Consider the following 12,487-nt stretch of genomic DNA (forward strand, 5'->3'; position numbering starts at 1 on the left):
ACTGTACACAGTACTCCAGCTATGGCCTAACAAGCATTTTATACAGATCCATCACAACCTCCCTGCTCTCGGCTAATAAAGGCCGAGTATTCCATATGCCTTCTTAATCACCTTATCTACCTGTCCTGCATTGCCATGCATCCTAAGGCCCCTCTGCTGATCTGTATTTCCTAGCATCCTCCCGTTCATTGTGTTTTCACTTCAGGGACCACTGAAAGAACATCTTAATGCCCCTCCCATCTGCCACTGGAAAGCTACCTACAAAGTTGGCAAAGTCCTCACAGCTTTGCCAATTTGTACCCAGATGGGCACTTAATTGTTGCTGGGTGGATCAACTGGGACCAGTTTGACCGCACCTTTGGCAAGATTGCTTGGAGGCAGGAATGTGTTGGGGTGCTGACCCTACATTTTGCTTCCTGCCCCACTAAAGACATCTCTACAGGACCAAGTATGTCCAATCCATTTTGCCTGTACTTGTTGGTCTGGTTGCTGAAAATCTGTTCAGATGCACATATTTGGGTCCGATACAATAGTGAAACTTTTACGTGGGTTGTGTCTCAATAAAAATTTCTATATAAACATTTCCAATGGAAACTTCAATGTAAAAAAGGTCCACGCTTTGCTGTTCAGTTTTTGTCGAGTCCAGTTGCTTCCACTCCAGTACTTCACTGGCTTGTAACATTTTCAAGTAATGCTATGTGATGCTGTAAAATCTTAACTCTTCAATAAATCACTCAGTAGGTTTTCTGGAAAAAATGTTTTTGGAATTTTTTTTTTTTTTTAAATTTAGAGTACCCAATTAATTTTTTCTAATTAAGGGGCAATTTTTAGCACGGCCAATCCACCTACCCTGCACATCTTTGGGGTGTGGGGGTGAAACCCACGCAAACATGGGGAGAATGTGCAAACTCCACACGGACAGCGAGCCAGAGCTGGGATCGAACATGGGACCTCGGTGCCGTGAGGCAGCAATGCTAACCACTGTGTCACCATGCTGCCCTGTTTTTGGAAAAATTGATTTCCTCTCAATGTTTTTAATTTTCAAAGTAACAATCTGAATAAAAAGCACAAAATTAAATTTTTTAATAAAGCATACCCATCGAATTCAATATATTTTAGTATCCTCTTAAAAGTTTTACAAGTCTTGGTCTCTCCTAAACGATGCAATGTTATTAAGAAGGGCTGCCATTATTAGCTGAACAGAAATTGTACCCATGCTCGCACTGCACAATTGCTCAGACCAAATCAATGCCAGTTAACTGAACTGAGTGCTTCTTGCTCAGCTGTTCTTCAGAACTCTTGCTGATACCCGAGAGACAAGGAGAGCAGGAGTATGCACTCCTGTCTCTCACAGTCAATTGATTGTCGAGGTTCTGGATAAAACAATTCTGGCTAAATTTAAGCAAGCATGAAAAACTGTGTTGTACTTCAAAATCTCGTTGAGGTCGCTTACTTCTTGAATAATCATTTCTTTTGTTGTTTTGTAGTGATCGTGTTGTATCTGACTGAGATCGTGAACTGTTACGCGAGCTAGGTCTTTCTTGACCATCTTGCTTCACTTCATCTAGGTGCAATGGAACCCATTTATGCTTGTTCGCTAAAATGTTTTAAAAACAAAATAGAAGTAATTATACATGTTTGCATCGTAATATCCTTCAGCGTGATTTATGGGAACCAAAAGTTCGAAATCAAGGACAGTTTAAACAAAATTGCCGTTCCATCACAAAATCTAAACCAAAACAGTTTCCCCAACTCTACTGGTTTTCAACTTAAACCATGTTCTTTGAAGAACAATGAAAACCATGAATAGAAATAGATAAATGAACCAAACAGGTACATGAATAGCAATAAGTTGAATTATTTGACTCCCCAAGTTACAAAAGAATGCAAAAGTTGAAAAAATTATCCATTTATATCCATCACTTTCTACAGATGCACCATCTTGATAAAATGATAAACCATTGCACAGCTCTGAACCACTGCACAACCATGTGGTTTCTAACAATGGGCCATAAAGAATATAAGAACATAAGAACTAGGAGCAGGAGTAGGCCATCTGGCCCCTCGGGCCTGCTCCACCATTCAATGAGATCATGGCTGATCTTTTGTGGACTCAGCTCCACTTTCCGGCCCGAACACCATAACCCTTAATCCCTTTATTCTTCAAAAAACTATCTATCTTTATCTTAAAAACATTTAATGAAGTAGCCTCTACTGCTTCACTGGGCAAGGAATTCCATAGATTCACAACCCTTTGGGTGAAGAAGTTCCTCCTAAACTCAGTCCTAAATCTACTTCCCCTTATTTTGAGGCTATGCCCCCTAGTTCTGCTTTCACCCGCCAGTGGAAACAACCTGCCCGCATCTATCCTATCTATTCCCTTCATAATCTTGTATGTTTCGAAAAGATCCCCCCTCATCCTTCTAAATTCCAACAAGTACAGTCCCAGTCTACTCAATCTCTCCTCGTAAACCAACCCCTTCAGCTCTGGGGTTAACCTAGTGAATCTCCTCTGCACACCCTCCAGTGCCAGTACGTCCTTTCTCAAGTAAGGAGACCAAAACTGAACACAATACTCCAGGTGTGGCCTCACTAACACCTTATACAATTACAGCATAAACCCTCCTAGTCTTAAACTCCATCCCTCTAGCAATGAAGGACAAAATTCCATTTGCCTTCTTAATCACCTGTTGCATCTGTAAACCAACTTTTTGCAACTCATGCACTAGCACACCCAGGTCTCTCTACACAGCAGCATGTTTTAATACTTTATCATTTGAATAATAATCCCTTTTGCGGTTATTCCTACCAAAATGGATAACCACACATTTGTCAACATTGTATTCCATCTGCCAGACCCTAGCCCATTCACTTAGCCTATCCAAATCCCTCTGCAGACTTCCAGTATCCTCTGCACTTTTTGCTTTACCACTTATCTTAGTGTCGTCTGCAAACGAGGACACATTGCCCTTGGTCCCCAACACATCTATGTAAATTGTGAACAGTTGTGGGCCCAACACTGATCCCCCGAGGGAGACCACTAGCTACTGATTGCCAACCAGAGAAACACCCATTAATCCCCACTCTTTGCTTTCTATTAATTAACCAATCCTCTATCCATGCTACTACTTTTCCCTTAATGCCATGCATCTTTATCTTATGCAGCAACCTTGTGTGGCACCTTGTCAAAGGCTTTCTGGAAATCCAGATATACCACATCCATTGGCTCCCCGTTATCTACCGCACTGTTAATGTCCTCAAAAAATTCCACTAAATTAGTTAGGCACGACCTGCCCTTTATGAACCCATGCTGCGCCTGCCCAATGGGACAATTTCCATCCAGATGCCTTCCTGGAGGATAGATTCCAGCATCTTCCCTACTACCAAAGTTAAGCTCACTGGCCTATAATTACCTGCTTTCTGCCTACCTCCTTTTTTAAACAGTGGTGTCACGTTTGCTAATTTCAAATCGGCCGGGACCACCCCAGAGTCTAGTGAATATTGGTAAATTATCACTAGTGCATTTGCAATTTCCCTAGCCATCTCTTTTAGAACTCCATCAGGTCCAGGAGACTGGTCTACCTTTAGCTTGCCCATCACTATCTCCTTGGTGATAACAATCCTCTCAAGGTCCTCACCTGTCATAGTCTCATTTCCATCAGTCACTGGAATGTCACTGTGAAGACAGACCCAAAAAACCTGTTCAGTTCCTCAGCCATTTCATCATCTCCCATTATTAAATCTCCCTTCTCATCCTCTAAAGGACCAATATTTACCTTTGCCACTCTTTTTTTGTTTTATATATCTGTAGAAACTTTTACTATCTGTTTTTATATTCTGAGCAAGTTTACTCTCATAATCAATCTTACTCTTCTTTATAGCTTTTTTAGTAGCTTTCTGTTGCCCCCTAAAGATTTCCCAGTCCTCTAGTCTCCCACTGATCTTTGCTACTTTGTATGTTTTTTCCTTCAATTTGATACTCTCCCTTATTTCCTTAGATATCCACGGTCGATTTTCCCTCTTTTTACCGTCCTTCCTTTTTGTTGGTATAAGCCTTTGCTGAGCACTGTGAAAAATCACTTGGAAGGTGCTCCACTGTTCCTCAACTGTTTCACCATAAAGTCTTTGCTCCCAGTCTACCTTAGCTAGTTCTTCTCTCATCCCATTGTAATCTCCTTTGTTTAAGCACAAAACACTAATGCTTGATTTTACCTTCTCACCCTCCATCTGTATTTTAAATTCCACCATATTGTGATCGCTCCTTCCGAGAGGATCCCTAACTATGAGATCCTGAATCAATCCTGTCTCATTACACAGGATCAGATCTAGGACCGCTTGTTCCCTCGTAGGTTCCATTACATACTGTTCTAGGAAACTATCGCGGATACATTCTATAAACTCCTCCTCAAGGCTGCCTTGACCAACCTGGTTAAACCAATCGACATGTAGATTAAAATCCCCCATGATAACTGCTGTACCATTTCTACATGCATCAGTTATTTCTTGGTTTATTGCCTGCCCCACCATAATGTTATTATTTGGTGGCCTATAGATTACTCCGATCAGTGACTTTTTCGCCTTACTATTCCTGATTTCCACCCAAATGAATTCAACCTTATCCTCCATAGCACTGATGTCATCCCTTACTGTTGCCCGGATGTCACCCTTAAATAACAGAGTTACACCACCTCCCTTACCATCCACTCTGTCCTTCCGAAAAGTTTGATACCCTCGGATATTTAACTCCCAGTCGTGACCATCCTTGAACCATGTTTCAGTAATGGCCACTAAATCATAGTCATTCACGATGATTTGCGCCATCAACTCATTTACCTTATTTCGAATACTACGAGCATTCAGGTAAAGTACACTTATGTTGGCTTTTTTAATCTCTGTTCTGAGTCTGCACCTCGATCAGTAACCTCTCCTAAGTTATATTTCCTCTTAACCTTTCTCCTAATTTTCCTTGTCGTTGAACCCATATCTTCATGTAACAACCTACCGCATCACTTACCATTAATGTTTTCACTTCCCGTTTTATTTCTTTTAGTATTCCTGGTCCTAGTCACTGAGATCCCCTCAGTCACTGTACCTTGTACTGTCGCCCTTTTTGATTATGGCTTCTCTGCCTTACACTTTCCCCCTTACTGCCTTTTATTTCTGTCCCTGTTTTCATAGAATTATCATAGAATTTACAGTGCAGAAGGAGGCCATTTGGCCCATCGAGTCTGCACCGGCTCTTGGAAAGAGCACCCTATCCAAGGTCAACACTGCCACCCTATCCCCATAACCCAATAACCCCACCCAACACTAAGGGCAATTTTGGACACTTAAGGGCAATTTATCATGGCCAATCCACCTAACCTGCACATCTTTGGACTGTGGGAAGAAACCGGAGCACCCGGAGGAAACCCACGCACACACGGGGAAGATGTGCAGACTCCGCACAGACAGTGACCCAAGCTGGAATCGAACCTGGGACCCTGGAACTGTGAAGCAATTGTGCTATCCACAATGCTACCGTGCTGCCCTTCCAACCTTCTACATGCATCAGTTATTTCTTTGTTTATTGAATCCATTAACCAGGTTTACTACCTTCCAACTTCCTGCATCGGTTCCCATCCCCCTGCCACATTAGTTTAAACTCTCCCCAACAGCTCTAGCAAACACCCGCCTTAGGACATCGGTTCCAGTCCTGCCCAGGTGCAGACTGTCCGGTTTGTACTGGTCCCACCTCCCCCAGAACCGGTTCCAATGTCCCAGGAATTTGAATCCCTCCCTCTTGCACTATCTCTCGATCCACGCATTCATCCCCTCTATCCTGACATTCCTACTGTGACTAGCTTGTGGCACTGGTAGCAATCCTGAGATGACTACCTTTGAGGTCCTACTTTTTAGTTGAACTCCTAGCTCCCTAAATTCAGCTTGTAGGACCTCGTCCCGTTTTTTACCTATATCGTTGGTGCCTATGTGCACCACGACAGCTGGCTGTTCCCCACCCCCCAGAATGTCCTGCAGCCGCTCAGAGACATCCTTGACCCTTGCACTAGGGAGGCAACATACCATCCTGGAGTCTCGATTGCGTCCGCAGATCCGCCTGTCTATTCCCCTTACAATTGAGTCCCCTATCACTATAGCCCTGCCATTCTTCTGACTGACCATGGCACTGTAAGCCTTTCAAATGGAGGGAGTAAAAAGGAATGTAGTGGTAGTCGGTGACAGTATGGTGAGGAGGATTGATACGGTTTTCAGCAAAGGGTGATTTCAGAGCTGTCTGCCCAGTACTTGGATGGGAGAGGAGGATCCAGTCATTGCAGTCCAAATAGGTGCCATGACATAGACAGGACAAGGAAAGAGGTTTATGCATAGTCAGTATGAGGGCTTAATTAAGCAGAGCCTCAAAAGTAATAATTACTGGACTATTACCTGAGCCACGTGCACAGAAGACAAATTAGATTAGAGAAATACGGGTGGCACGGTGGCGAGCACTGCTGCCTCATGCCGCTGAGGATCCAGTTTGATACTGTCCCCGGGTCACTGTCCATGTGGAGGTTGCACATTCTCCCCGTGTCTGCGTGAGTCTCACCCCCACAACACAAAGATGTGCAGGCTAGGTGGATTGGCCACACTAAATTGCGCTTTCACTGGAGATAAAAAAAGAATTGGGTACTCTAAATTTATGGAAAAAAACGTTGAGAGCAACAAAAGAGTGACAACAAAACAAGTGTGGGAGAAGTGCTTTCTGGTTCATGGGGTACTGGGACCATTACTGGGAAAAATCGGGGGCTGCTCCATTGGGATGGTCGACACCTGAACCGTGCTAGGAACAATGTATTATGAGTAACAGTCTGTACGTTGGTTTGAATTGCGCAAAATTCCCTAGATTCAGGGATGGTTAAAAAATAGAAAGGCGACAAAGAAATGTCAGAGCAACCGAATAGTTACTTTCCATCAGTCTTCACAGTGCACGATACCAGTGGGATACCAGAGCGCCAGGAGAACCAGGGGGCAGAAGTGAGTCACTGGGGGTCACAGTCTATGCGGAGTCTGCACGCTCTCCCAGTGTCTGCGTGGGTTTCCTCCGGGTGCTCCAGTTTCCTCCCACAGTCCAAAGATGAGCAGGTTAGGTGGATTGACCATGCTAAATTGCCCTTAGTGTCCAATAATGTTGGGTGGGGGAACTTCCGGTTGCGGCTATGCCGAGCTAAGTCGCACGTTCGGCAGCTCCCACCAGAAACAGACTTTTGGGCTCTTTTGAGGGGACAGCGTGGTATTTGTTCGACGGTTCCCAGTGTGAGAAGGTGACAGTACGAATTTCGGCACTGAATGGATTGGACCAGTGAAAAAAGTAATTATGGTGCATCGAAAAGTGCGAGGGAGGAAAGCCAAGATGGCTGCAGGTGGAGACCAGGCAGCGTGGGCGCAAGAGCAGCAGAAGTTTCTCAAGCGCTGCTTCACGGAACTGAAAGCAGAGCTGCTGGAGCCGATGAAGGCTTCAATCGACAAGCTGGTCGAGACCCAGAAGGCCCAAGGGGCGACAATCCGGGAGGTGTGGCAGAAGGCATCGGAGAATGAGGACGTGATATTGGGCCTGGCGGTGAAGGCGGAGGCGCAGCATAAGAAATGGCAGGAGAAGTTCAAGGACGCGGAGAATCGGTCAAGGAGGAAGAATCTGCGGATTCTGGGTCTCCTGGAGGGAGTGGATGCTGGAACATATGTGGTCATGATGCTGAATACGTTGATGGGCGCGGGTGCCTTCCCAAGGGCCCTGGAGCTGGATGGGGCCCACCGAGTCCTGGCGAGGAGGCCCAAGTCTAACGAGCTGCCGCGGGCGGTATTGGTGCAGGTCCACCGGGAGTGTGTCCTAAGATGGGCAAAAAAGGAGCGGCGCAGCAGGTGGGAGAATGCAGAGGTCCGTATATTCCAGGACTGGAGCATGGAGGTGGCCAAATAGAGGGCCGGGTACAATCGGGCTAAGGCTGTTCTGCATCGGAAGGGGGTGAAATTCGGGATGCTGCAGCCGGCGCGGCTGTGGGTCACGTTTAAGGACCGGCTCCATTGCTTTGGACGCCGGAGGAGGCGTGGACCTTTATTCAGGCCGAAAGGTTGTACACGGACTGAGGGTCGGTTGTGAGGGGAGGTCGCGGGGGGGCTACTGTGGTTACTGTGCTTTGGGGGATGTTCTATTCTGTTCTGTATTGTTTCCTTGGGTGGGGTAGGGTGAATTGGTTCGAAGTGGGGATTTTGAGAGAGTGTTGGCGTCAGTGGTTGGAAGGATGGGGCCCCATTGGGGGGAGGGGCGATGGGAGGCCGGAGGTGGGGGAGCTGGGATTAGGCCACAAAAGGGAAATGAGGCAGAGAGGGCAGGGCCGGTCTGATGGAAAGCGTGGGCTTTTTTCCCCGCTAGAGAAGGAAGGGGGCAGGACCGTGGGGGAAAGGGGGGGGGGGGGGTGTTGGAGAGGAGCGCCCGCTGATGGACAGGAGGGGGGGGGGGGGGGGGGGGGGGGGGGGTCAATGGAATGGCCAGGGTCAGCAGGAGTCAACTGACTTACAGGAGTGCTATGGGGGAGCAACGCAGCTAGGGGGGAAACTGGGTTGCTGCTGCATTGGCCAAAGGTGAGCTGGCGCACGGAGAGTCGGGGCAGGGGTCTGCTGCTGGGGGGGAAATGGAGTGTGGGAGGCGCGGGCACATGGCTGGCCTAGAAAAGGGGATGGCTAATCGGCGGGGGGGGGGGGGGACCCCCTGATCCGGCTGATAACTTGGAATGTGAGAGACCTGAACGGGCCGGTCAAGAGGGCCAGTGTGTTCGCGCACCTGAAGGGACTGAAGGCAGATGTGGTTATGCTCCAGGAGACGCATTTGAGGGTGCCAGATCAGGTTAGGTTGAGAAACGGGTAGGTAATTCCCCCCCGGTTTTCCACTCGGGGTTGGACACAAAGAATCGAGGGGTGGCGATTTTGGTGGGGAAGCGGGTGTCGTTTGAGGCGCTGAACATCGTGGCAGACAATGGAGGTAGGTATGTGATGGTGAGTGGTAAGCTGCAGGGGGTGCGGGTGGTATTAGTCAATGTATATGCCCCGAATTGGGACGATGCCGGATTTACGCAGCGCATGGTGGAGGCGGCGCATGTTGGAGGCAGGGAGCTTGATAATGGGGGGGGGGGAAAAAGAGGGAGAGGAGAGAGACGGGACGGGACTTCGTACTGGATCCAGCATTGGACCGCTCCAGGTCCAGGACGGGCAAGAGGACGGCGGCGGCCAAGGTGCTGAGGGGGTTTATGGACCAGGTGGGAAGAGTGGACCCATGGAGGTTTGTCAGGCTGGGGGCCAGGGAATTTTCTTTTTTTCCCCCACGTCCATAAAGCCTACTCCCAGATAGACTTCTTCGCTATGAGCAGGGCACTAATTCAGAGGGTGGAGGGCACAGAGTATTCGGCCATAGCCATCTCAGACCATGCCCTGCATTGGGTGGAGCTGGAGCTAGGGGAGGAGAGGGACCAGCGCCCGCTGTGGCGCCTGGATGAGGGCTTGCTGGCGGATGAGGTGGTGAGCGGGCGGATCCGGGGGTGCATTGAAAGCTATCTAGAGGCCAACGATAATGGGGAGGTGCAGGTGGGGGTGGTCTGGGAGGCAATTAGGGGAGAGCTAATCTCCACTAGGGCCCACAAGGAGAAGGAGAGGAGAGAGAGGGAGAGATTGGTGGAGGAGATTTTAAGGGTGGATAGGAGGTATGCAGAGGTCCCCGAGGAGGGACTACTCAAGGAGCGACGAAGCCTCCAGGCCGAGTTCGACCTGTTGGCCACCAAGAAGGCAGAGGTGCAGTGGAGGAAAGTACAAGGGGCGGTGTAGGAGTACGGGGAAAAGGCTAGCCGGATGTTGGCACACCAGCTTCGGAAGCGGGAGGCAGCGAGGGAGATTGGGGGAGTTAGGGATAAAGGGGGGAACACGCTGCGGAGTGTGGTGGGAATAAATGGGGTAATTAGAGACTTTTATGAGGGGCTGTATAGGTCTGAGCCCCCGACGGAGATGGGTGAATGCATCGATTTTTGGATCGACTGAGGTTCCAGAGGGTGGAGGAGGAGCAGGTGGCTGGACTTGGGGCACCGGTAGGGCTGGAGGAGCTGACTAAAGGGCTGGGGAGAATGCAGGCGGGGAAGGCACCGGGGCCAGATGGGTTCCCGGTGGAATTTTGCCGGAAATACATGGACCTGCTGGGCCCTATATTAGTGAGGACTTTCAATGAGGCGAGGGAGGGGGGGGGGCTACCCCCAATGATGTCCAGGGCACTGATCTCGAAGCGGGTCAAGGACCCATTACAGTGTGGGTCGTATAGGCCAAACGCTCTCCTCAACGTGGACGCGAAGCTGTTGGCTACCAGAATTGAGGACTGTGTCCCGGGGGTGATTCACGAGGACCAGACGGATTTTGTTAAGGGAAGGCAGCTGAATACCAATGTGTGGAGGCTCCTTGACGTAATCATGATGCCTACAGTGGAGGGGGAGGCGGAGATGGACGCGGAGAAGGCCTTCGATAGGGTGGAGTGGGGGTACCTCTGGGAAGTGTTAAGGAGGTTTGGGTTCGGGGAGGGGTTCATTAGTGGGGTTAGGCTACTTTACGAAGCCCCGGTGGAGTGTGTGGCCACGAATCGGAGGTGGTCGGAATACTTTCGGCTGTACCGGGGGACGAGGCAGGGGTGCCCCCTATCCCCCTTGCTATTTGAATTGGCAATTGAGCCTTTCCAGTGCCTCCCCATCCTGATTCCCAAGGCCTTTTTTAAGCGGGTCAGTAGGAGCATCATGGGATTCGTGTGGGCGAAAAAGACCCCGAAGGCGAGAAGGGTGTTTCTGGAGCGGAGTCGGGACAGAGGAGGGTTAGCGTTACCTAATCTGTGTGGGTATTACTGGGCTGCCAATGTGGCGATGATACGCAAGTGGGTAATGGAGGGGGCAGCGTGGAAGAGGCTGGAGATGGCGTCCTGTGTGGGCACGAGTCTGGGAGCGCTGGTGACAGCACCGCTGCCGCTCCCACCGACTAGGTACACCACGAGTCCGGTGGTGGCGGTGACTTTGAAAATTTGGGGGCAGTGGAGACGCCACAGGGGCGAGGTAGAGGCTTTGGTTTGGTCCCCGATCCGGGACAACCATTGGTTCGTCCCGGGGAGAATGGATGGAGAGTTTCTGAGCTGGCACAGGGCAGGAATTCGAAGGATGGGGGATCTGTTTTTAGATGGGACGTTTGCGAGCCTTGGGTTGCTGGAGGAAAAATTTGGGCATCCCCCCAGAAATGCCTTCAGGTACATGCAGGTAAGGGCGTTTGTAAGACGGCAGGTGAGGGAGTTCCCGCTGCTTCCAGCACTCAGGATCCAGGATAGGGTGCATTCCGGGGTGTGGGTTGGAGAGGGCAGGGTCTCGGCGATCTACCAGGAGATGCAGGAGGAGGAGACCTCAGTGGATGAGCTAAAGGGTAAATGGGAGTAGGAGCTTGGGGTACTTGGACGAGGGTACTTGGGCGGACGCCCTGGGTAGGGTTAATTCTTCCTCCTCTTGCGCCAGGCTTAGCCTGATACAATTTAAGGTTCTTCAAAGAGCGCATATGACAGGGGCGAGGCTGAGCAGGTTCTTTGGGGTGGAAGGTGGTGTGGGAGGTGCTCGGGGAGCCCAGCAAATCATACCCATATGTTCTGGGCGTGCCCGGCGCTGGATGGATACTGGAGGGGTATTGCGAGGACGATGTCTAAGGTGGTGAAGACCCAGGTTAAGCCGAGCTGGGGGTTAGCACTATTTGGGGTATCGGACGAGCCGTGCGTGCAGGAGGCGAAAGAGGCCTCACTCTGCACTGTAAAGTCTATGAGAGTGCAGTGACCATTACTAAGGAGAAGGTTCTGGGGAAACAAAGGTCTGAAGATGGACAAATCACCTGGACTACACTCCAGGATTCTAAAAGAGATAGCTCAGGACATTGTGGAGGCACTGGTGATGATCTTTCAAGAAACACTCGAGGCAGGAAGGTTCCCAGAGGACTGGAAAATGGCGATGTACCACCTTTGTTTAGGGAGGGAGGCAGAAAATGGGAAATTATAGACTGGTTAGCCTGACTGGAGTCTATTATTAAAGATGAGATCGCAGAGCACTTGGAAGTGCATGAGAAAATAGGACTGAGTCAGCACGGCTTCATCAAAGGGAGGTCACGTCTGTCAAATTTGTTAAGAGTTCTTTAAGGTTGTAACAAGGACGTTAGACAAAGGAGAACCAGTGGACGTGATTTATTTAGATTTCCAGAAGGCATTTGACAAGGTGCCGCATAGGAGACTGTTAAATAAGTTAAGAGCCCATGGTGTTCAGGATAAGATCCTGGCATGGGTAGAGGATTGGCTGATTGGCAGAAGGCAGAGAATGGGGATAAAGGGATCTTTTTCAGGATGGTAGCCGGTAACTAGTGATGTAACTCAGGTGATCGGTGCTGGGACCACAACATACATTAATGATCT

The 12,487-nt window shown here is 49.2% G+C and overlaps 1 protein-coding gene across 5 annotated transcripts in view; it reads right to left on the reverse strand.

Moving 5' to 3' along the window:
* The window catches only part of LOC140408447 (la-related protein 1B-like), a 142,324-nt gene that overhangs the window by 84,770 nt on the left and 45,067 nt on the right, over positions 1-12,487 (reverse strand). For all 5 annotated transcript variants that reach the window (XM_072495659.1, XM_072495658.1, XM_072495656.1 and 2 more), the window contains exon 7: positions 1,454-1,597. In XM_072495659.1, coding sequence (XP_072351760.1) covers positions 1,454-1,597 — 144 coding nt within the window. The remainder of the gene's footprint in view (positions 1-1,453; positions 1,598-12,487) is intronic.

Source organism: Scyliorhinus torazame, chromosome 3 (genome assembly GCF_047496885.1).
Source record: "Scyliorhinus torazame isolate Kashiwa2021f chromosome 3, sScyTor2.1, whole genome shotgun sequence".
Classification (NCBI taxonomy): domain Eukaryota; kingdom Metazoa; phylum Chordata; class Chondrichthyes; order Carcharhiniformes; family Scyliorhinidae; genus Scyliorhinus; species Scyliorhinus torazame.